Source organism: Martes martes (genome assembly GCF_963455335.1).
Source record: "Martes martes genome assembly, chromosome: 8".
In the NCBI taxonomy this organism is placed as follows: Eukaryota; Metazoa; Chordata; class Mammalia; order Carnivora; family Mustelidae; genus Martes; species Martes martes.
Window position 1 is genome coordinate 81,566,742 of NC_137895.1, and position 26,368 is coordinate 81,593,109.

Sequence of the window (26,368 nt, forward strand, 5' to 3'; positions counted from 1 at the left end):
GATCAAATTAGATGAAATAAATAACAGTGCACAAATGTAGCACATTAAACCCACAACAATTTTAAAAATTCAAAATTAGTTAACTGACCTAAACAATTAATGAGAACTCCTTTGTCAAAAGTACACTTAGGGATGGCTCTTGAAAAAGCACTGTAATTGGTTAAAATACAATTTTTTAATTACTGAGTCTTATTAAGAGGCCTTTAATAGTTGAAAATTATCTCTAATAGTTGAAAATTATCTTTTGTTTTTGTTTTTAACAAATTGCACTAGATTTATGTACAAAGCATAGCCTTTAATATCTACTGAAAAGAAACTACAACAAAGAAATCCCCCAAAACTTATTAGACCCTTTAGGGACAAATCATTCAAATCTTGGTCACAAATCATTCAAATCTCAGTCAACTGCAGATTCAGAACATCAACTTTACAATTATCTTATTTTGCAGTAGAACAAACTATCTCCTCACTTTTTAAAAGGTCAGTTACCAGTATTCCTTAAGAGTCACCACCTGAAGAAAGACCTTATCTATGATTAGATACTGTAATCAAAGATTCAAGTAAGTTAGCCCACATAAAAAAGTACAGCAGTAGACATAAGGCAAGAGCAGCAAGTGGGAAAGCATTCTCTTATCTTACTAACAATTCCTTTCTTCTTAAGATCATCTTTAAAGAAATAAAAATTTAAGTTCAATATCATGTTCAACCAATTCTTTTAAACCGTAACTTAAAATCCAAAAATTCTCCAATTAATCGACATAGCAATTCCTCCATTAAGTTAATTCAACTGTTGTAATTTTATAACCTGACATGCTTTATTTGAAATTTGGTTTAGTTTTTTTTTTAAGTTGACTTGAATGAGGGAATTTTAAACATTACTATTTCTTGATTAAATAATATGAAAACTGATAAGAATCAGAGATACATATAAAATAATAGAAACCGCGAATTATGATGTTCTGGGTTTGCAGTTACTATTAAAAACCATGCTTTCACATTTTTTCACATCAAAAAGGTTTTGTCAGTATTTCTCATCAGAACAGTAAACTATACAAATTGAATTTCAACAATTTCCATTGTCACTGGTAATTTTTATAGGAATAATTTCTATTAATGCTTGAAAACTATGAACTACATTTTATTTATATCATCAAATTACAGAATAGTGTAAAACTGTTGCACTTCTCTAACATTTTTTTTCCCAGGATCCACCTGCTCTATGCTGCCCACTATAGGAAATGCAATATGGTACAGAGAAATGTAAAATTATGCTTTAGGGTTATTATTAGTGCAATCCCATAAAAAAATACTCCCTGGGTACTTGGGGTCTAAGATAGGGTATTCTTGCCAGAGGCACAAACTGATTAGTGATAACTAAATTTATAAAATATAAAGAACATCAGTAGGAACAGACAGTACCAGAGACTGTATCTTGGTAATCCACACGTCAGGAGCAGCAATCGGGTGCGGCAGGGGATGGGGCATGGAACTTAGAGATTGAGGCGTAGCCTGCAGAAAAATGCAGTTTTGCACTAGAGAGGATATATGAGCGTCAAAAGCAACCTAAATAAAACGCTTAAAAAAAAAAAAACCCTCATGGAAATACAAATGATTGCTGCCACTGTAAAAAAAAAAAAATTGAAATAAGTTATTCCCAAAATGCATATTTAAGTTTTAACAGATGTATCTCCTCTTTTTTTAAACCCATGCATTCTTCTTACAAGCAAATACCCTTAATAGATTTTGCTTTACCTTTTTCTAGTTTTGGAGAAGTTGGACCATGTAGTAATCTGTTAAACATAAAATTTAATGTTTTTTTTTCTTTGTCTAGAGCTTATCCAAAGTGTTATGAATTTAAATTCTATTCATCAGATATACTTTAGGACTCCATTTTGAAGATGACAGCTTCTTTTCAGAAAAGGGTTGTTTTTTTTCAGAGTCAACTCTCCAGTTACATATCACATCTTAATTTTTTTTAAGGTCATTAAAACATTAGTATCATACTCCAGGTCTTTACCCTTCGAAATTTGTACTTAAAAGCAAAACACACTATTGTATATGCATGTGTGTACACACAAATACACATTAACAGCAAACAGTGTCTTAGAAGTGGCAACCTCCCCCTGAAAAATAAAAAAAGTCATCCCTCCACTCCGCCCTTCATATGAAACAAGACAAACAGATTTGCCCACTGCAGAGTAGGATACTAGAAAAGATGTTCTAACGTCTGACCTGAGACACTGGCAACAAACAACCCTAAATCCCGACTCCGACGACCTAAATTTCAGTGTACATGCCTTCCGTCCCACTCCTGCCCCATCAGCACTATCCTGGACCCGGGTGCGGATCGCGACCACCTGGCGGGCCGGGGCTGCCGGAATCCCCGAGTACCGCCGGTTTCCATCGACCCGGCTTCCCAGCGCTCCCGCTCCCGGCCGACCGCGAGTTCCCGAAGCTGGGCGTCCGAGGTTCCCAAGCCCACGACCCTGATGAGGGGTACCGACGGTGCTGTGGACTCTGGCATTTAAAAACTATCGAAAAGTCTCGCTGCACAAGTGGCGCGGCTGAGGCCGCCGCTTTCGTCCCGCGTAGCCCTGTCCCCGTCCCCTCGGAGCAGGCCGGCCCGCTCAGGCGACTCTCCGCGAGATCGCGGTCAGCTGCAGGGAGCGCGGAAGGGCAACGAAAGCTACCAAAACGCCGCGGCAAGTCCCCCGAGCAGTCAGCTGAAGCCTTCCCTTCTCCCCTTAGTTACAATTACCCCGGCAGCTTCTGGCGTTTCCTTCCAGAAAATGAAAATAGTTAAAAAAAAAAATAGCGTGGAGGTAACAGAAGTCGCTGACATTTTCCGTTGAATGAGGTCCCCTCGGCTCCATCTCTCAAGCAGAATCTCCAAACTCGGATGCATCCTCAGCCGAGGTATTCCATGTTGACAGATCTCTCGCCTCCCACAAAATGGGGCCGAGGAGGCGGCCGCTGTCTCCTCTATGGGCGCCGCCATTTTGTGAGGCGGCGGCGGCGCGGCGGCAGCAGCCTGGGGTGTGTGTAATGGTTGAATAGAATGACCCCCTCTAGGGAATCCCCGGCGCTGACAGTTACGTAAGGGGCTGTGAGCAAGTGCGGCGTTTAGGGAATCCGCACAGCCCCGGCCACGCAACTCTGAGGCCCACATCTCCACCACCCCTAAGAGGACCGGTGGGGGAAGGGACGGATGACCTGGTCTCCCTCCTACCCACCCCCCCTTGCCGCGGGACCAGACCTGGCTTCTCCACTCCCCCAGCCCGGTCTCCGCCTTTCACTGACTTCCGAGACACTCACTGGCCCTTGGGTGTCAGGAACTTCCTAGCCACAGCCTCATTCCAACCCCATTTAAGAGACAAACTTTTCTTGGGAAATAAATCCGTTTCCTAGAGTGAGCACCGGAAGCATGCTGGGCTATATTACATAATTTTTTTCACCGCCAAATAAATGTTCCCATTGGAACCACTACCTGAAATGATAATCATTCAGACCTTTATAAGTCTGTGACCTTGGGTTACTCGGTGACTTTGCCCATAGTAGCCATCACTAAAATGGGAATAATGATACGCTTCATACACTGTGACGCTTAATTAACATTCGTAGTAAAGGGCCGACTCCAACGCCCTTTGTAAATGCAAACTTAGGTGGGAGTATTTGTTGAGATGATTAGTGTCTCTTTGAGCAGCCTTTTTTAAAATTAACCTTCAACATATTTTAACCGGGGATGGTATTTGAGACGTCTGAAAGCAAGGAAGAACAAGGTCTTACTCAAGATTTGCTTAAGCGCATCTATCTTTCAGATACCTTAATATAAAAATAAAAGCGTTAATTATTGTCAAAAGTTCAAAAGATTGGTTCCCAACCTGTTTAATTACTGTTTGCATAACTCAGCATAAAATATCTAGTCTGATATGTGGAACCAACCAAAAGCAGGATGAATTGAGCTTTACTGTATTTCCACAGAACTAGGACAGTTCACATTGTATTTAATTTACAGTTTGCTAAAGTTAGTCTGTGGATAATTCATGGAAAATGTGCTAATCAGGCCCCAAAATACTAGCACAAGGCTCAGAAAAGCCGATTCCTTTAGACCTTAAAAAAAAAAAAAAGGTAAGAAATTGACTTTATTCCGGTCTGTGAATGATGCGTAGCGTGAGGAGCTACCCCTCGGAGCTTGCCTTCCCTACCGAGCGCCAGACTGGTTCTGTCGGGCTGGCAGGGACTCCTAGTCGGCCCTTCCAACAGCCGGGCCGGGGACGCGAACATCGCCTCCACCCCTAACCCTGGAACAACCGGTAGTGGCCGTTTCCCCGCGCCGCCCCCCTTTCCGCCGGCTTTGTGTGCGTGTGAAATGTGCGGCACATTGCAGATGAACCCTAAGCCCGGCGAGCCGAGTCTATTGTTCCCCGCGAGGAGCTGCCGGGGCGGTGTGGAGCCAGGCGCAGTGCCGCGGCCGGCCCTCGGGGGTCGCTGTGCGGCGCTGGTGCCCAGCCGTGGCGGCGGCGCTGGCGGCAGCAGAGAGGGAGGCTGGCGGGGAAGGAAGCGGGCGGGCGGCGCGCAGCGGCTCGGCTGCCGCCGGTGCTTTCTGCCCGGGGACGCCCCAGCCGCCGCGGCCGAGGCCGCGCGTGAATGTATGCGAGGGCCCCGCGGAGCTGCGGCCGGAATACACGCTGTCACCCCTCTTTCCACAAACCACCACACAGACCTCCCCCTCCCCACCCCCAGCCCCGCCTGCCCCAGCCCCGCCGCCGCGGCCGCCGAAACTCCCGGGCCTCCGGCCGCCCCGGCCCCTCACCGTCGACTCGCCTTTCCCCTCGCCCGCTCGCGCGCCCCCGGCAGCAGCACCATGTTGAATCGCGTCCCCAGGCCGAGCCGCCTGGGCCGGCGGCGCTGAGAGGCGGGCGAGAGCCGGGCCGCGGGGAGGGAAGGAAGGGGTGGGGGCCGCGCTCGCCCCGCGGCTTCGCGCGGATCCGGCAGTCGCCTGCCCCTCTAGTTTCGCTCCGATTTCTTTAAACTTTTTTAGAAATTCCCCTCCCTCCTTCCCTCCTCTCCCCCTGGCCTCCTGCTCCCTCCTTCCCCTCCTCCTCCTCCTCCTCCCCCTCCCTCCCTCCCTCCCTGCGCCGCCGCCGCCGCCGCCGCCGCCGCCGCCGCCACCGCCGGCCCATGACTGAGCCCCGCCGCCGCCGGCCGAGGAATGGGCTCCGGGCTCTGGTAGGAAGCGCAGGGAGCGGGGGGCGCTTTTAAAACACCGATCTGGGTTTTTTTAAAACCTCCTTTGAAAAAATAATGGCAAACTCGACGGGGAAGGCGCCTCCGGACGAGCGGAGAAAGGGACTCGCTTTCCTGGACGAGCTGCGGCAGTTCCACCACAGCAGAGGGTGAGAGCAGAACCGGGGGGGCAGCGCCGGGGCGAGCCGGGGCGAACGGGGCTCACCCGCCCGGGCCGGGCGCGGGGTCCCGGCTGACAAGTGCGGGGCTTTCTCTCTCCCGCAGGTCGCCTTTTAAAAAAATCCCTGCGGTGGGTGGGAAGGAGCTGGATCTTCACGGTCTCTACACCAGAGTCACTACTTTAGGCGGATTCGCGAAGGTGAGTGGAAGTTTTAATTTGTATTTCCCTCTCGCTGGCCTCTTCCAAAAAGTCTCCTTTGACCCCGGAGTGGGCGCTCGGGGCCGGGGGGGTGGCCCGCGGGGGCAAAAGGCGTTCTTTTCGCTCCCAGCCGGTGGCACGGAGGCGGACGGCGGCGGGGCTGTTTTTGGCCTGGTGGCTCGCGTGCGCGCGGCGGGCGCGGGGCTCGGGCGGGCGGGCGGCCCGGCGCCGGCTCGCGCCCTGCCCGGTGCCCGGCCGGCCCGGCGGGGTCTGAGCGCCGCGGCGGGGAGTGCGGGCGTGCGGGGCGCCCGCCCGAGCCCCGCGCCCGCGCCCGCCCGCCCGCTCGCTCGCTCGCGAGTCAGCTCTGCCGCCGCTGCCGCTCTAGCACAGGCGGAGACACAGAGACACACAGACTCTGAGAGCAGTTTTCGTGCAACTCAAAATTAGCGCGGGCAGGTTTAACATCGATAATCGGCTGCGAAATGATCCCGGCAGCCGGGGGCACAGCCTCGGCCCCGTCGCCCTCGGTTTATACAGCTAACAAAAGAAACCAGGACCTGTCTCCAAATAGCCATCTTAGGCTTCAAGGCTAGGCAGAAGCTGTAGGCCTCAAAGAAGGGCCTATGGAGATGGATAGATCTGGGAGAGGGATCGGAATCGGCCCCGGCCCCGGCCCCCCCAGAACCTGCGGACGTCGCTGTCCGGAACAGTATTGATCCTTTTGAACTTTTTTTTTTTTTAGTGTAAACGGACCGCGTTGAGATTTAAAAGGGGGCGACAGAGGGACTTGCGATTGGTTATTGTCCGGGCTTCAAAAACAAAACAAACCCACCACCCCCCTCCCGCCCCCCAAACAAAACAAGTGCTATTAAATACTGGGCTCTCGGGTGAAAACACAGTGATTCAAGCAGCCCTTGCTTAGTTACTCTTACGGATCGATCTGAAACACCCACTGATGCCTGAGGTATCTACAGATCTCTGTAGAATGGGTATTTATTTCATAGTTAGGTTAGAGTTTTCTTGGATGGTGCACTCTCAGACAAGTGTGGCTGTGTTTTTAACAGGTTTCTGAGAAGAATCAGTGGGGAGAAATTGTTGAAGAGTTCAACTTTCCCAGAAGTTGTTCTAACGCTGCCTTTGCTTTAAAACAGTATTACTTGCGGTGAGTAGTAGTGACTCTTTCACAGTATTTGGAATTGAGGGTCTTAAGGGGACGTTTGTTTTTAGGGGAAAAAAGAACCCCCCCAAACAAACCTTGCTCACCAAGCAGTTTCTAAACGTCTGTTCGTTTTTTTCAGTCTGAGAAACATCAAATATCCATAAAGTGGGGTTGTAGGAAGGTGAAAGTTTTCCTCACCTTTTTTAGGATTGTTTACATTTTTCATACAGGATCATTACAGGTGACACCCCACCCCCCATCTTGGTAAACATTCTTTTGTGACATTGTTATTGATTGCTTGATATCCACGGAGGGGCAGAGAGGTGATGCTTAGTAAAAGAGTTAAGATAGTTAATGAAACTTTGTATCCCTTGGGAAAATTTTTACTTTGCTTTGGAAACTCCTTTGCCTTTTTAAATTCTTACTTTAAGATTTAAAAAAAAATGAAACCTCTTGTGTGGAATCATGTAACGGGAGTGGTTTCTCAGTAGAATGTTTCCACACAGCATAACATGTTGGTGCCTTAGGTGACCAGGATTGTTTTTCAAAAAGTTCTTTGGAATTTTTGAGTGACATAAAAACGTTCAAAAGGATTATTATATATGAAGGAAGATTAAGGATACTGTGAAAGGGAACATTATGATTTGGATTTCCTTTCATTCTCTCCCTCCTTTTTTGACTCTTTATGGCAAAATACATTTCTTATTCAGTTGATAGGTCATGCAGCTTAGGTAATATATTTTCTGATTAAGCTTTATATATTTTTTTCTGATAATATTTTCATATTGTAATATATTACGAGGTCATCTTTTATTTTTAATGCTTAGTTTCTCATAGAGGGTCTTTAGTTGGTGGTGGTTATTTAGAACTAAAATAATGCTCTTCATATTTATTGCTTTTTAATAATGATATAATTAAAGGGATATAAAAAAGGGATAGCCTTTTTTTAGTTAACATGGCTTCTGCATTGAGTTTGGCATTTATCATTGCTCCAAATGCAATATCCAAATGTAGATATTCTGTGTGAAGTTCAGCTTTCTGAAGTAGGAAATGCAGTAATTGCCCAGGTGTACTTTCTATTGGCTATCTTAGATTGACTTCAGGCTTGAAGCTGAAGAGTTCACAGAACTTTGTGGGTAGTTACTGAGTTACACAGAAGTCTAGAAAATATTAAATATGGCTAGTTGTTATCTGTTCTAGTGTGTGCGTGATGGCAGTGTGTCAGAGTACATTTTTAAATAAAGGTCTAAAACAATAAAGTGAAATTAACCCCCCAAACTGTTTATCTAGTAATGTGATGAGAAGTAGAGAATTTTATATTTACCGTGCTAATTCATTTGCTCATTTCCATTTATAACATCGAGAAGAATATTATTAATACAGGTCTTGGTTTTTTGGTAATCAGTTTGAACTATTTGGATTTTAAACTGTTTAAAACACATTTTAAAGTTATGCCTGATATTTATTGGATTGATTGATTGATATTTAATATCCAGAAGGTACTGAATGATATGAGTGGTTCATGAGACATGTGTTATTGTGAAGAATATACAAACAGGACTTTAGCATATTCAATTAAATGTCTAGAATTCCAGTTTTTTTGCAAGTTACATAAATACTGTTTTTCCAGTTATAATTTCTATCCGGAGATCGTATCATTCACTGATTGTACTTATAAGTACTATTTTTAAATATAGAGCTTCAGATTGTTTGCAACTCTTTACATTGTTCTTGGATCAATTTGAGCTTTATGCTCCTATTAGAAGCTGCTTTTTGAACTATGTCCTTAGCTAAACTTGTTTTTCCTCCATATGTCACTCTCCAGGTTTGTTTTTGTAGGGTTGTAGCTAGGCTACTAGGAAAAAAGTTGAAGCATTTGTTTTGGAAAATAAAGCCATGTGAAGATTTGCTTGGCTTGTAAAGAAATACAGGAGAAATATGCTGGTCAAAAATTGGGTACTACCAACCTTGAAAGATTTTTTTTTTGATAGTGGTGTAATATTGCACAATTAGAGGACATGTATTATGCTGGGTTTTACATCTTCCTCTGAAAAATCTTAACTGGCAGACAGGATGCCAAGCTTTCACAGTAATTCTGTTACTTAACCATAAGAGTGCCTCTTTATAGTAAGAAATAGTAATAAAGTGACTTTGTGAGTTCCCTCTTTGGTATATCAAATTGAATATCATGGTTTCTGATAAGCAGACAATGCAGTGTGTTTTATAAATCACAGGTAGAATAATTTTTTAAAATAAGAATTGCTTTTCCTTTGACTATTATAAGACTGCTATTACACATATCAGTTCTCATTTACTCAATAAGTTTAATATTTGCTGACATACCTCTGTAATTTCATGATTAATTGGATGGAAGGCTGTTAGCCTAGTATAGCCAGGATGAAGATATGGTACATCTTCATGATATTACAGACATTTAAATAAAGAGGAGCAAACTAGTGTGCTGGCCATGTATATATTCTAACATTTCTGTGTTCGTTTTGATACAAACATAGTCTTGAGTGTAGAGACTTGAGTTCAGTGGTCTGTCAGAAAGTTTGCTTGATTGTATCAAACATACCTTTGTTCAGTTGTAGATTGCGTATAAAAATTTCTCAAAGTTTAAAATTGAAAATGTGATTGATGATTTGTTTAAACACCGGCATTTAATGTTTTAAATGTTCATGCCTACTAGTAATGTGTGAGAGTACTCTATTTAAAAATTGGATATTAATCCTCCATCATGTCCATGTATTTTGTTTTCACTTAGTTCCTTTCTTGGCCTGTCCATCTCCATTTCTTCCACAGATGGTAATTACTAGAATATCCCTATCACTATAAAAAGATAAGGTAATATTTTCTACATTCTTGTAGTTGGAGAAATTAAAGTGCAAACTATATCCACGTGCTTAGGAGCATTTGTTAACTGGACAAAAAAGTTGTATTCCTGACACATGTTCTGTAATATTTAATCAGTCTATTATGAATTCAGTTAGTCACAAATGATTTTAAGAAATTAAAATGTGGTTGGAAGTTACATATGGTTAAATGTATGCCCAATATGAATGTGTAGCTATACACAATGTTCTATATTTACTCAGTGAATTTTATTTTATTTTTTGTTCTGTTTTGGTGCAAAGATTGGGGCACAATTTACTACTCTTATTTCCATTAAAAATTTGAAGACTTGGTATGGAGATTTAGGTAAATATTTCAAATACTAAGCTGAAGAATTTTGTTGTAGCTTATAAGAGCAGTAGTCAAGGTTAACTTAATGTTTCTGTTATAAAACTTGATTTTTTAGAAAGGAGATGAAATATCTTCGACATTAAAATATTTATTTTTATTTATTTATTTATTATAAGATTTCACTTATTTATTTGACAGAGACACAGGGAGAGAGGGAACAGAAGCAGGGGGAGTGGGAGAAGGAGAAGCAGGTTTCCCACTGAGCAAGGAGCCGGATGTGGGGCTTGATCCCAGGACTCTGGGATCATGACCTGAGCAGAAGGCAGATGCTGAACCACTGAGCCACCCAGGAGCTCCTAAAAAATTTATTGTACAAAACTAGGTATTACTGATTTCCTTATAATATTAAATTTTTTTTTACATGTACCTACCTTTGAAATAGCAACTTTATTGTGGCATTGTATCCACCAGAGTGAATTTTCAGTTGCATTGTGAATTTATTCTATTTTTTCCCCTCTTGCTGAATAAAGTCCTCCCTTAAATTTTATCAATCTAAAGAGTTTACATTTATCACTTAAATAGAATGAATACATTCATGTTCTCTAGTTAGTGTACACCATGTAGATTACCTCTTTTAAGAGAAAGCATTTTTATGAATCACTTGATGTTAAGTGAACGAATGCTTCACAATTGTAATAGAAAAGTAATACACTGACTCTGTGACTTGCTAAACAGAGTTGTTAAGCAGACATTTCTTGCTTTATTCAAGGAAGAAAAATAAAAGTAATATGGAGATTGGAAGGACAGCTGTATTTAAATAAATTATTCATATATGCATTTTAAATTTAATATTATAAACTGTATCCTTTCATTCTGAACAAACCTGATTTTGATATCTTCTGATATTCTGTTACATTTTAAAGGGCATGCAGACATGTTGAAAAGGAAGTAGAGAAAGTTGAAAGACTGATCAGGGCTTGGCTAGGTTGATGTTGTATCTTAGAAATAATGTTTAAACAGCTTAAATTTGCCCCAAAGTAGAAATAAACCTAACTCACTCCAAGATAGTTCGTTTGCTGAAGATATGTATTTTACTGAGGGTACCAACTAGGAACTTAACCATAACTCCCAAAAATGTTTGTGCTTTTTTACATTTATATTTTCTGCCTTAGCAGTTAACTAAAAATGTCTATTTCTAAATAGGAGCACTCTTTTATAATCCTACCCATACACTGTTGTGGAGTCAGTATTTCCATAGTTGGTTGTGTGTAAAATCCTCTGTAACTTTAGTAGAAAAGCATATCACTGCTGTGACTCTTCTTTATTGCCAAACTGAATGATACTGGAAGTTGGAAAAGGAATGAGGAACAAACATTTTAATTCATTGGAACTTAAGTGTATTAGTCTGTGAGCAAGTATTCAATACATATTTTTAGGTGAAGTGTTTAGAGCTTTCATTAATATTTGGTAAAGAAGTCTACTTGGCATTTTCTAGAGTGGTATAGGCATTACTAAAATTTACTGGCAAAAATGCATTTTGTCCAAATTGGGAATTAGAAGACGTATGGGGCGGAGCGAGGGGGATTTTCTCTGTCTGTGCTTCTTTGATCTGCCACCAACATCATCACCATACTCTGGTATTGAGGATCAATTAGAGTAGAAATTCCCAATTTGTGCTTTATAAAATACTGTTCTCTCGAAATGTCCTTGAAAAAACGCCAAATGAATTTGAGCAGTAAAGCAAAATTGGGTTACTTTATTGCAGGACTTCTTAGAGACTTTATTTTGTTGATGGGCATGTGGATCTCTAGACAGCCTGGAGAAACAATTTATTATCTCCTTCCCTGTACCATAGTAAATGGTGTTTCCCAAACACTACCACACATCGCAGGAGTGTGGTGTGAAACCGCATGTTTGAGGAACACTTGTTAAGTACTTTAGAGCACAATTTGGGAAATTCTGATCTAGAAGAAATAGGGGTTAAGGAGGAGAAATTTTAAATATGGAAAATAATGAGGAAATGAGAAATGAGGTAATTATGTATATTTATATAGAGGTATATAAATATGAATATAAATTTTTAGGAGCTATTGTTGGCGTGTCTTTAACAATGGCTATGCAAAATTACATTGGTAATACTTGTTAAATATTTGTGTGAAATAGGGGGATGTTAAACTTATTTCATGTTCCTTGACAATAAAAGAAAGGTAAAGAAATACTTGAGTCCAAATAGAAGAAAAGTTGCCCTGTAAGATAAGCAGTAGCTTTGGTTGGTCTAGAATGGAGAAAGCTGTCCTTGTAGATACATAACAATATTTTTTCTACATTTAAACTATAATGTGATGAAGGACAGAAGACAAAAAATCCCAAAAAACAAAAAACAACAACAAAAAAATGACCATGATAAAGATTTTTTTAAGTCTTAGGCAATGGTTCATAGATTAACTTGATATTCTTTATGACAAAGGAATTTATGATTTTATTTGACCACTTAGTCTTCTTTTAACTCAAAATTCTTGTTTGAATCAGCAGCTCCCAAGAAGCAAGTAACTGCCCTATATTTCCCCTGTTGTCCATCATTCTAACTAGAGGCTTTTTTTTTTTAAACAGGATATTTATATTTAAGTTTGTTTTTAAAATTTGTCTATACAAAGCTCTCTATAAAGAATTATAGCAGAATTATTGATCACATTCTTTTATGGAATAGTAATACTTTTGTTGAAATATTGTGAGAGTCCTGTTAAAAATTTGTATTTACTTCAGTTCTAGAACTTTAAAAACTGAGAAGTCATATCATGAATTTTGACATTAGGAAAAGCTGTTTAGAAGTAAATATTCGCTTAAGGACCAAACTTCCTGGAGTTAAAAAGATTATCTTCAGATATTTTATGGCTTGAAGTTAAAAGCACAGTTTTTATGAAAAGCAAAATTATTGGCTTGTGAATTTGAAATAAATTTAAGTAACATGGTTAGTACTGTTTATTCATAGTAGAACCAAGGAAAATAGGCAGATTGATTCTGTTTATTCAGAAGTGCACAAAAATGCATATATGCTGATTGATACTGGTATTGGTTACCTATCATAAAATTTGTTGATGCTTTCACTTGGAAATAAAACTTTTGGGGGACCTAGAACAAAGAGATGATTTAGAGCAAATGTCACTCTCTTTAATGTTCAGATTATCTATGAATTTCATTAAGCTTTCCAAGAATTGTGTTGCTAACATCAGAGTCTAACATATATTTTTCTGTTTCAAAATATAAAGAATGTCATTTGTGCTTTGATACTTTTTGCATATTCATTATGTAATGAGTGGATGTTAATTCATTTCTACAAGATATATACCCTGTTGACTAAGTACATTGCAATAACCTGTTACTGGAGCTATAATCTCTTTGTGATATCTGGGGGTAGCTATCAACGTTCTGAATTGTTGCCCCAGAATGATAGATGTGTAATTCCATTAGTATCTAAGTCAGTGTTTCCAGGGTCCACCCCATCTTATTGTGGGAGATTTTGTGGTTTGGCTGAATCTTTTGTTTGGCTGTTTTATCTCATTAGTCTCTTGACAGTTCCCTTTTTCTTTTACTATCATACCATTGATTTTTGAAGTAATGGGGTCATTTGTTCTTCAGACTGTACCAAATTCTGGATTTGTTTGATTGCTTCCTTCTAGTGTCAGTTAACTTGTTCCTCTATCCCCTGTATTTATTCCCTGAAAATGGATAGTTAGATTTAAAGTTAGATAAAATTCAAGTTTGGTATTTTAGGCATACTTGTGTTTGTAGTGCTGTGCTTTTCACTGAATCATGAGACATAATCGTGTTTATGCTGTCCCATTTTAGTGGTGTGAAAATTGATGAGTGGTTTTAAATAATAATAGTTTGTATTTTTAAAAGGTGTGCCATAGGTGATTCTTAGTGTGTGAAGTTCAAGAACAGGTGATCTAATTATTGTAATGAAACTAATTTAGTTGCTGAGATAACTAGTTTAACTTGGCATGAGCATATTGGCCAGGGCTACATCCAGAACAAAACCTCTACGTGACATCTGGTCTGGGGCACCTGCTCAAACTGCACCTGTCATCGCTAAGCAGAGCCTGGACACACCCTACACTTTTGTCTCTGGGCTCCAGAGAAGCTAGCAAGGGCTCCACTTCAGTTGAGGGGAGTGAAAGGGAACATGAATTACTATTTCAAACTTACCCTAACTGTATTTGTGTAATTTGAATTTTAAAAAGTAATTAAAAAATAAGTTTTCCTTAATATCTAGGTGCGTTTTTTTTTTCTATATAGGACTTTATGGTATTTGTCCCAAGTAAGATGCCATTTGTTTTATTGAATATATTGAATATATTGAATGTTTTTCTACTCTGTGGGGATTTTGTTGGTCTGTCCCGGTACTGCTGAGGGAAGGTAACTTACATTTTATAAATTCCTATACAAATAACAACATTAACAGTAATTTGTTTTTTAATGCACTGTCTTCATTTTTCAAGCCATTTTTATATGTGAGATTTTATGTTTATCATTTCCAATTTCAGAAGTAATTGCTGTTATTTAATCTTAGAAAAAATAACACTCAGAATAAAATTTTGAGTGGTAACTCAAACTCTTTTCTTTTGGAGCATATGGCTACTTCTTTAAAAAAAAAAAAAAAAAGAAAAAGGCTGTAGGTTATATCCAACTCTCAATCCAAGTATCAGTCATTATGGCCAGTTAGGAAAGTTTTTTTCTTTTAATATATTTTCAGACCACACTTTTTCCCCTTTACCTTTCTGTTTCCTTCCCTAGTGATAGTCTTGCTTTAACAAATCATTGTGTTATTTATCACCCATCATTATCCACAGTTGTAAAATATCTTCAGGTATATTCCATGTTCCTGATATGTTTACTTTCTGTTTCTATCAGTAAATGATTTTTTTCCTTACCATTTAGTGGGGCCAAAATAAAATGTTGCTTTTTATGAAGCAAGATTTAAGTAAAGTTCTATAAGAATCTGTTGTTTGCATATATATCTTATTGTGAAATATGTGAAATATTGTGAAATCTGATTCTAGCCTTTCTGAGTTCTTTCTTGTGTCATTGGTTAATTCTTACTTTATAGCATTCAGTGGTCAGTTGCTCTGTGCACAAAGATCATTTTTATCAAGTAATTATATCATTCATGGTGAAGTGTTTTCAGATGAAATTTTTTTTGTTCCTCTGCTAGCCTATTGGTTAATTTTGAATAAGTAAAATGTTAGTAGAAACATACATGCGGTGAATAGGAACATTCATCTGTTAAAATAGGACAAAGAAGTCACTCTAAGTTAGGGCTTATGTAGGAAGTACCTGCTTGTAGTACTTTAGAGATGGGGCTAAATTTAAAGTCATCAGTAATAATGTCCGGGTTGATTATACTTTTCATAATGGCTCATAGATGAGGTGAATTTTCACTGTAGCTGAACTCAAATAAGACCACCTCATACTTCATAAAAAGAAGTCCCTACCTTAGCAGGCTGTATCTCTAAGTGCACTCCCAATTAATAGGTGATATATTCTTACATGGTTTGTTATAATCTTTTTAGTTTACACCATTAAAAAGTCAAACATCTGAATTTGTGATAGCCCCACATTGCAGTTCATTAATTGACTCTATTAGTAAAAAATCTGTTTGAGAAATGGTAAACTTAATCATTATTCTTCCTTTCTGTGTTTTCTTTTTTAAAAATGGTTCAATTTTTTTACTATAATGTGAACCCTTATTTACACTTCATTGGCTATTGACTAATTGTTATTATTTTGCCACATTTGCTTTATATTTTCTCTTTATATGTGATGATATATAGATATATACTCACATTATTATTACTATGTGTAATCATTTGATATCATTATAGGTATGTCCTTTAAATATGGGTGTATATTAAGAATAAAACATTCTCTTAATGTATCAACAGTACAGTTACTAAATTCAGAAAACTTAACATAGATACAATCATTTTATCTGTATTATATATAGACTTTATTCAAATTTTGCCGCTTGTCCCAAATATGTTTTTTATAGCATATTGTACCCACCCCCACAAGTCCATAATCTTGTAATACGTTTACTTATATTTCTGGTTCTTCAGCCTTTCATGATATTACCATTTTTGAGCAGTACAGGCCAACTGTATTATAAAATTTGGATTTGTCTGATGGTTTTCCTGGATTAGATTCAGGTTAGGCATTTTTGGCAGGGGGCCAAATGTCACTTTGTCCTATTGGTGATGTTAACTTTGGTTTAAGGTGATGTCCTCCTGGTGTCTCTACTGTAAAGTTTCCATTTTCTCTTTTGTCATTAATAATTAACATGTGGGGATACTTTGAGAGCATATAAATACCTTGCTAACCATTAAACTTTTACCTAATAATTTTAACATCCATTGATGATTCTTCCCTGAATCAGTTAATTATAATGGTTTACAGTGCTTATTTTCTAACTTTATCATTCCTTCTGCATTTCTTAGTTAGCAGTCTGTGATAAGGAAAGTGTTTTCATTCTCATTATTTATTATATTTTTATTTTATACAGTGGATTAATATCTATTATTATGCATTTTGTTGCTTAAATTTGGCTAGGAGGAGCCCTTTCAAGCTGGCTGCTGTATTTTTAACATGTTCCCATTTTTAAGCTCTTCTCTACTTTTTGACAAAATAAGATTTTCCAGGCTCAACTTGTATTTTGCTTACCCATCTCTAGCATTAGCTATTTCTCCAAGGAATGTCCTGGGTGGGTCTGTTTGTTTGTTTGTTTGTTTTTTAGCATTGAATGGTATTCAGAAACCAGAATCTGGTTGGTAGGTGTACTGATTGTTGTTGGGTTGTCTGTCTTCCAGGCTCTCTCAGAGTAAGGGTTATGAAGTTTAGTTATTCTACATACAAATACACATATGTTAAAAATCACAGTGCTGTATATACTGAAATCTCTGGCTATAAATCCACACAAGTGTCTTCTTGCCTTCTTTCATATTATGCATGTATCTTCCTTCTCCTGCATTGAGAACCCTAGTTCCCAACACCAGTGTATGTACTCAACTTGTCAGGTCTGTAATACATAGAGTATATAGTTTAAGAATTGTTATACCTGTACCACTACAGACAACAAACCTGCTAAGTAGAGTTACAAATTCTTTGCAGTTCTTTTTGTGTTCAGACTGAAGTTATATTGGTATTTTGTTAAAAAATTTGCAGTGGCTGGATCCTTTTTTTCTCCTGTTACTGTTATTCACTTAAAATATAGTAAATTCGTATTTTTTCCATTTGAATTCAATTTTGTGATTTTCCCCACTTTAATTTGTGACTTTATTTATGAGTATGTAAAACAATAAAGTTCTAAAATCATAATTTAAGATACTTGGAAGTTATCCTCTTCCCTTCCATTTCTCTTCTACCCACTTCCCACCCATGCTTTGTTGGTAACTAGTTTCCTTAGTGTCTGGTTATCCTTTCTGTTTCTTTTTGCAAAAATTATGTGTGTGTGCATGTGTGTGTGTGTATACACACTACCTATGTGTATGCATTCACATATATGTATGCATTCTTAGTTTCTGTTAAAATGAAGAATGCATTTTGCCTTTTTTCACTTAATGTATCTTGACTATCACTCTAATAAATACACAAAGTCCCATTCTTTTTGTTTGTTTGTTTTACAGCTGTATAGTATTCCATTGTGTGGCTGTATCCTAGTTTATCTCCCCCATAATGGCACTTAGGTTGGTTCCAACATTCAGAATAGCAAATAATGCCATATAAGTAATCTAATGCAAATCTAGTAACCTTAAGCAAACCTATTTTTAAAGTTTTGGAGATGTATCTTCAGAGTAATTACTAAAGTGGGTGTTGATGTAATCAAAGAATAAATGCATATGTAGTTTTGTTAAATATTGCCAAATTCCCTTTGTAGGATAGAACTATTTAGGATTCCCACCCCAGTATATGGAAAGTGCCTATTTCCTGCAGCCTTGTCATGTACTATCAAGCTTTTTAAGTCTTAACAATGTAACGGGTTAAAAAATGGTATCTCACTATATTTTAATTATTATGGCATACAGAGCATGTTTTAAGATTTTATCTATTTGAGAAAGAGAGGGAACGCACATGTATGTGCATGTGTGAACAGGAGGGAGGACAGGGGTGGGGGAGGGGGACAAGCAGACTCCACATTAGTGCATTTGGGGGCTCAATCTCGTAAGCCTGAGATCATGACCTGAGCTGAAGCCAAGAGTTGGTCACTTAACCTAGTGAGCCATCCAGGCGCTCCATAGATAGCATGTTCTAATATTTGGTAGTGCCATTCCCATCTCAGAGTTTTGTAGGTTTTTTAAGGAAGTTTTCATGGCTATTTTATGTCTATTTTTCCATATGAACTTTAGTGTCAATTTGTTCTATTTCCAGAAAAAAAAGCTCTTTGTTTTGTTTTGTTTGGAATAGATACTACATTAAGTTTATAAATTATTGCAGAAGAACTGAGATGATGGTATAGAGTTGAACTATCCAAGAACAATGGAAGTCTTCCTATTCAAATCTTTTTGTGTTACGCAAGAAGTCTAAAATTTTCCTTTTACAGGTTTTGGACATTTTTAAAGTTTATTCTTAGATTATATTATCATTTCTGTTCCTACTACAAATGTGGTTTTTCTTCCATTTTAGTATTTTAATTGGTTATAATTTATTTACATGAAAATTATTTTTTGTATTATAATCTGCCTTACTCAATTGTTTTACTGTTTTTTGGAGGCAGTTTTTGGTTGGTTTTTAGGGAGGGGGTTGCATAGGGACAGAAGGAGGAGGAGGAGAGAAAGAATTCTAAGCAGGCTCCATCATGCCCAGTCAGGGCTTGCTCTCACAACCCTGAGATCATGACCTGAGGTGAAATCAAGAGTCTGTTGCTTAACTGACTGAGCCACCCAGGTGCCCCAGTTGTTTTACTGTTTGTATTAATTTTATCATAGATTTTTAGGAATTTTTGGATATACTAGGATGTCATATGCAAATAGAGGTGGTTCTACTTCTTTCCTAAATTTTATGCCTTTAATTATTTTATGCCTTTAATTATTTTCTTTGGTCTAATTGTATTGGCCACTCTTAAATAGTTGGAAAGATGAAGGTGTCTTTGCCTTGATGATGACCTTAATTTGATGTTTCTGGCATTTCCTCATTGACTAAGATACTGCCTGATATGTGTTTTTGTTTTTTTTTCTTTAAGATTTTATTTATTTGTTTTAGAGAGAGACACACACACACTTCAGCAGGGAGAGGGGCCTAGGGGGAGGAAGAGGGAAAGGGAGAAAATCTCAAGCAGTCTTTGTGCACAGAACCCGCCGCCTTTGGGCTTGATCTCCTGACCCTGAGATGAAGACCTGAGCTGAAACCAAGAGTAGTTGCTCAACCAACTGGGCCATCTCGGTGTCCCCTGCTATATGTTCTTGATGTAGTCTTAACTCTGTATGTACTACTAAGATAGTTTTTCTGTATCTGTTTATTGAATGAATGATACTATTAGACTTAGAAGTCAGATTTAGAGATATCCTTCATATGTTTTATCTACTAAAATTCAGTTTTATTTTTTTTAACCTGTATTTATTATCTGTATTCAAGAGGGAGCTAATTCTGAATATTATAGTTTTTAAGTCCCATTTCACAGCTTATATTTGAATGTGAATATTTCTCATGTTCTAGGATTTTAACATATAAATAAAAAAATCAGCTGCAGTACTAAATGATAACTTTAGAAGATGATTACCTTTTCTGTTTTATCTATCCATTAAAAAGTCTTTACTATTTCGTTCTTTGCTGGCTCTTGCATCACATGCTATATAAAAACAAGACAATAATTTAATTAATTGCTTGATTTTATATTATTAAAACTAGTATAAACCATGATTTGATCATTGCTTAATTTTTATATTCTCAAGATGAGAAGTAATTGTTTTTGTCTAACTGTCTTTATAGGTTATCCACCCTGTGGAGATGAAAAGCAAATTCATATTTTAGTTATAATCAGAAATCTTAAATACTTGTTTCAGTGAATCCATTCAAATCCATTACCACTAATTTAAATGCTAAGTTTTTACATTGCATATCTGATCCTCAGATTTAGATATAATTTAGATATTAAAGTCTTGTTAGTTTTGAGAGTTACTTAGATCATCCTTCCTTCTTTATGCCCTTCTTTACCAACTATGGGGGTTAACTTAAATGGATGTATGTATGGATGTGCACAAGTACGCATATGCGCACATACACGCAATACTATTTATTAGCTTTAAGCAAATGGCTTGATAATTTCTTGGCCAGTTCTTGAACAAATCAAATCTTATAGATATTACCAAATCTTACCCATTTAAGGGGCTACGCTGAGACAGACATTAGATACTATATGCAAATGTAACATTTAGAGGCCTAATAGTATAGCTTATAGATTTCTAAAGCTAGGAACAAGAAGTATGTAGTTAGAATTGGAGATGGCTACCTAACCTATCAATTCATAGCATCACTATTCTTAGGACTAGAAGGGATTTTTAAGGAAGTCGTCTAACCCCATGCTTTTTGGTAAGCTAGAAATAAGGATATTTTTTTCTGCTGAGCCTGCATAAGGATGATTAACTTCCTTAAGATCACTATTACTGAGTGATAGAAGGAGAAAGTAGAAGTCAGGGCTGCCTTTATTATTCTAGCCACTCTATTCTGACTTAAAGGAATAAATGTAGAAGATCGTCAGAGGTTTCTTTGCTACTATAAAATGTGACCTTTATTTTTATTTACATTAAGGTGATTCTACTGACTTTTACCATCTACAAGGTATAGGTTTTTAATTGTTGGCCAGTAGCAGTGATAATTATGTACTTGATAGGTCATTTGTATCAGCAATCTTATCTCTTTCCTCTTCCTGTTCACAGGATGAGTATTATTGGAAAGCACATAGCAAAACCTATAAAACCTATAAAACAATCACTGGGAAAAATCACTTTTTACTTGAGAAATATTCCTTATATTTAAATGTTTTGCTTGGAAAAAGTTAAAATTACATATTTGATAATTTTTTTTATTTAATAACCAGGAATACTAATTTAAAGTTTAAAGTTTTCAGTCTGGTCCATTATTTTTTAGATGGAGACCTCTACTGGAAGTATGAAGCAATAGATGGATTCTGTTATACATTATTAAATATCTAGACAAAAGGATGGCAAGGAGATTTACTTAAGACAGAGTCAATGTAAAGTATCCTGGAGTCCTTTTAAAAGAATCTTTCTTATGGTACTTTAGAAGTACACAAAAGCGTACTTTTGGCTTTATGACATTATCTTAAGTTTTTTATAAAACAGAATACTGTTTATATTTGATTTTTGCTTTTTAGTTCTTTATTGAATTTGTCATGTGCCAGGCACTGTGCTAAATGGTTTACTGTAACTCATTTTTTCTTCACACCTCCCTGTCATAGGCTCTGTTATTATACCAACGTTATAGAAAAGCATATAGGACAGAGAAATTTAAGAATCATGGTCACACAGTAAGTTCAGGAGCTAGTCTTTGAACCTGGGCCATTTGGTTCCAGAAAAGGTGTACTATGTTGTCTTCCTCCAAGTGCACATGACTACAACTTTATAAAAAAGTATATGAAGAAATGGGGCGCCTGGGTAGCTCAGTGGGTTAAAGCCTCTGCCTTCAGCTCAGGTCATGATCCCAGGCTCCTGGGATAGATCCCCACATCGGGCTCTCTGCTCAGTGGGGAGCCTGCTTCTCCCTCTCTCTCTGCCTGCCTCTCCACCTACTTGTGATCTCTGTCTGTCAAATAAATAAATAAAATCTTTAAAAAAAATTAAAAAAATAAAAAAATTTTTAAAAAGTATATGAAGAAAGGTCTTGAAGGGAATAAGCAAAGTATGCAAATGGTTGAGGTAGGTGTGGGATTGTGGCTTTTATTTTTTTTTAAATGCTTTAATTTTTTAAAGCATTTTTAAAAATGCTTTAAATTTTTTTAAATTAAATGCTTTAATTTTTTAAAATGCTTTTAATTTTTTCAACAGAATTTGCGTGCTGCAGTACAATTTATGGTATAGTTCAAATCTGCAAATAGTCATCTTACTGGATTTTTACAACTCTACAAGTTAGGTATTAACCTATCTTTTAGAAGATGAAAATTACCTTTACCATTGCTAATAAGCAATGGTATCAAGATTAGAGTTTAGCTTTACGAATTATAATTCACGCTCTTATTTTACTGCCACAGTCTTGGGGTCAAGGACTTTTTTTACTTTTGTATACCTCTTAAAGCCCCTAATTCAATATTTGATACGTTATAGTTGAACCAAATCAGATCCTCTGCCATTGGGGAGATCCTTATGAACCCAGATGGGTATGGCGGGCTTCTCAGTGAATAGAAAATCTAATTTGGAAATTCTGAAAGAACTGAACAATTCTAAAATACAGTATTAGAAGTATAGCATTCCATTGATCTGGCCCTAAGCTTAACATTTTGTGTGCTTTTATGCAGAGTCAGTTCTAGTTGTAGAGTATAAATTAACATTGTGATAAAAGTGGCATTTTGTGCTGTTTTATATAGCACTTTTCTTTTAAAGGTAAAATAGACTCTAATGTTTCCCCATCCCTCTCTCTATAAACTACAATAGAATATAATCTTGTGTAAGGTAAGAGTTCATCCAGAGTAATACTGATTTTGTTTCAAACTAGCAGATGAAGATCAAAGGATTTTGCAAGGTAACTACTATTTCTGAAAAAATGGATATTGGAAGTGATGCAATAACTCAGTGGAAACATGAGTCAGGATTGTTCATTATCATCATAGTAATAGCTAACATATATTGAACATTTACTGTTTGCAAAGCACTGTGCTCATCCTGCATTATTCTGATCCTCAAAACCATCCTATAAGATTGATACCATCATCGTCATTTTATAGATGAGGAGACTAAGATTTAGAGAGGTTAAGTAACTTTCACAAGGTCACACAATGCGAAGTGGTGGAGCTGGAATTTGATCACAGTCTTCTGCGCCTAGAGACCAAACTTGTAACCATTAGGCAGAATACTGCTCTTTATTCGATTCAGTGAATAGCAATTGATCATCTTTCATTTGCCAGACACTGCTCTATGCACTGGACATAAATCAGTGATGAAAATAGAGGAAAATCTTTCTCTTTGGAGCTCAGGAAAGGAGACTGATATTACACAAATAAGTAAAGCAGTGTATTAGAAAACTACAAGGAGAAAAATAAGGCAAATAAAGGAGGTGGTTTTTGGATGGAGAGAGTGTAACATCTTTAGATAGAGCAGGCAAGAAAAGTCTTTATAATAGAGGGTGGCATTTGAATAAAGACTCAAAGGAGAGGGAGAAGACCAGGTGGATATCTGGGATAAGAGTGAACAGACAGCAACGGAGCATACCTGGGAACAGTGAGGAGGCCATTGTGGCTAAAGTTAGTAAAGAGAAGAGAAGTTGGAGATGATTAAACCGGAGATACAGAGCTGGTAGCTGACCTTGTAGGGCCTTTATAAGGTCTTTGCCTTATGCTGAAGCCATTGGAGGATCTTGAGGATGATATACCATTGTCTGAATCTCTTTAGGTGCTTTGTTATGTATAGATGAAGAAGGGACCTCAGGGGCAGAAGCAAGGAGACATCTTGGGGAGCTAATTATATAATCCATATGAGAAATGATGGTGTTTTGTACCAACAAAGATCATAGCTCTTAAGGTGGTGATAAGTTGCCATATTTGAGATATCTAAAGTTATGCATCTAAAATTTTTGATACGCTTAAGTAGCAGAAACCTATTCAGAGACTTACTGAGAACCCGTTGGATGTCAGCTTTTGTACTATATCAGTTATAAACTATTTTCTGTAATTATCAAAGTAGAGTAACACTTGCTTATTGTACACAATCTAAGAAAACACTTGCTTATTGTACACAATCTAAAAATACAAAGAAGGGAGAAATATTGAGCACAATTAATATTGTAGTATGTTTTCTCCTAGTCTTTTGTCATAAGGATTAAACCTTAAAATATGTCTACCAAAACCTGACTCTCTCCTGCTACAGTGTTAGCTCATTCAGAGCAAGAGCTATGCTCTTTATTTCTCTATCTTAGGTACATAGTACATAATAAGTGTTCAGTACTGCTTGTTTTGTGTGAATTAATTGTGCCAACCAGTTGGGTGCCATATTCTTGCACTTTCTTTTAAGAGATACCACGCTTTTTCATTTGTTTTAAGGCTTGGTGAATGGGAAGCCAGTAAGTGTTGGTAGACTTAGTTAATGTGCTCTGAACTCCAGCCATGCTCATCTATTTATAGTGGTCTAAACATGCCAAGTTTTTCTCGCCTCTCTGCTTTTGCATGTGCTGTTTTCTCTGCCTGGAATTCCTTTCCCTTCTTTTTTGCCTGACATACTCCTACCCATCCTTGAAACTTAACATAAATGTCACCTTCTCTGAAAAGCCTTTTCTTATCTTCCCAAAAGCTTGAAGTGATCCTTATGATCCCACTTTTCCTCCCATTTATACCTCTATTACAGACACCACTGTAATGTATTTCTTTCAGGTCTGTCTCCCATATTGCACTTTGAGCTCAAGGAAATAGGGACTTAGTTTTATGTAGCTTTGTAGCCACATTATCATAACACAGTGATTATTAGTGCATAGGAGTTAATGTGTGGCTACTGGAATTAATGAACACTGGAGGAAGGGTCATTGGAAATAAGGAAAGAAGGAAATCACTTTGGTTTTAGGGTAGGGAGGAGTTTATGGAAGAGCTCTCAAGTTTGGCACCAAAAGACCAGTTGGATTCAGATGGGGAAAAAAAAGGAAAATAGAGCTCTTTTTAGGTATGAGGAAAAGAGGAAATGAGGGTATACGCAATTCGTGAACCCTGCTTCCTCAGAGGGTTTGTGCATGTGATTGGGGTAAGGTAGGTTGGAGACCAATGTTTGGTAGTATATTATGGAGGATTTTGAAAATCAGATCAAGATGTTTGACCTTTATCATTCTGTATATAGTGAGGATATGAGATTTGTATTGTTTACTTGTTTTTTAACAGAACAGTTTCTTGATCAAAATGATATTTGGGGAACATTAATCTTATACTGGTGTGTGGGATAGATTTGAGATCGGGGCAAATAGTGACAGAAATGGCAAGCACACTTGTCTGGTTTGATTAGAAAATGGGATAATCTTTTTATCACATTTTCAAATAAATGTGAATTATTCTTTTTTCACCTTTTCAAATTTTGAGATATAACTGACATAACATTGTATTAGTTTGAGGTGTACAATGTAATGATTCGGTATTTGTATGTATTGTAAAATGATCACCATAATAAGTCTAGCTGTCATCTACTACTATACATAGCTGTTTTTTTGTTCTGATTAGAACTTTCAAGATCTCTCCTAGCTACTCTCACATATACAGTACAGAATTGACTATAGTCACTATGCCATACATTACGTCCCCTTGACTTACTCATTTTTTAACTGGGAATTTGTGCTTTTTGACTTCCTTCACTCATTTTGTCTACCCCCCACCCTGCTGCCTCAGACAAGCACCAGTCTGTTCTGTATATCCATGAGCTCAGGGTGTTTTTTGTTTTTTGATTTTTTTAGATTACACATGTAAGTGAGATCATGTAGTATTTATCTTTTTCTGTCTGACATTTCATTTGGCATAATGCCCTCAAGGTCCATCCATGCTGTCACAAATGGGAAGATTTCCTATTTTTTTTTTTTATGGCTGGATAATATTCTATTGTATATATATACCACATTTGCTTTATCCGTGCATCCATTGATGGACATTTAAGTGGTTTCCATGTGTTGGCTATTGTAAATAATGCTGCAATGAATATGGGGTTCATTTATCTTTTCGAACTAGTGTTTTTGTTTTCTTTGGGAAACTTTTTTAAAAATATAAGACAAGGGAGTCATATTCAGAAAGTACTTCAAAATCTTGTTATATCTTTAGGGTTGTTGTTATAAATACTACTTTTCATTGAACTGTCAACTTACTGAAGAGCAGGTTAATAGAGAATTCCAGTTCCTGGTGAATTTGATGAACAGTATTGCTGCACTTCTTTTATTTATTTGCATGTAGGTCCATCATTAGTTCACAGTCTTGTAAGATTTTAGATTATATGTAGATTCCCTTTATATGTAAATTCAGTTTATCTTCTATTTTTATGTTGGAAGGAACTTTTTACAGCTTCCTCTCTGAGGTCACTTTTTTTCCCTAAGCTCTGGAACTTAGCGTTTCTGTTTATTTTCTTAAATAATTAAGCAACATTTTCCTTTCTATTTTTTTTAAAAGATTTTATTTATTTATTTGACAGACAGAGATTACAAATAGGCAGAGAGGCAGGCAGAGAGAGGAGGAAGCAGGCTCC

At 37.7% G+C, this 26,368-nt stretch overlaps 1 protein-coding gene across 1 annotated transcript in view; it reads left to right on the forward strand.

The window, feature by feature from the left end:
• The first annotated feature begins 5,183 nt into the window (after window positions 1–5,183).
• The window catches only part of ARID2 (AT-rich interaction domain 2), a 163,554-nt gene continuing 142,369 nt past the window's right edge, over window positions 5,184–26,368 (forward strand). Inside the window, exons 1-3 of the mRNA XM_080810039.1 lie at window positions 5,184–5,396; window positions 5,512–5,605; window positions 6,670–6,767. Of these exons, the coding sequence (XP_080666165.1) occupies window positions 5,305–5,396; window positions 5,512–5,605; window positions 6,670–6,767 (284 nt within the window). The 5' untranslated portion in view covers window positions 5,184–5,304. The remainder of the gene's footprint in view (window positions 5,397–5,511; window positions 5,606–6,669; window positions 6,768–26,368) is intronic.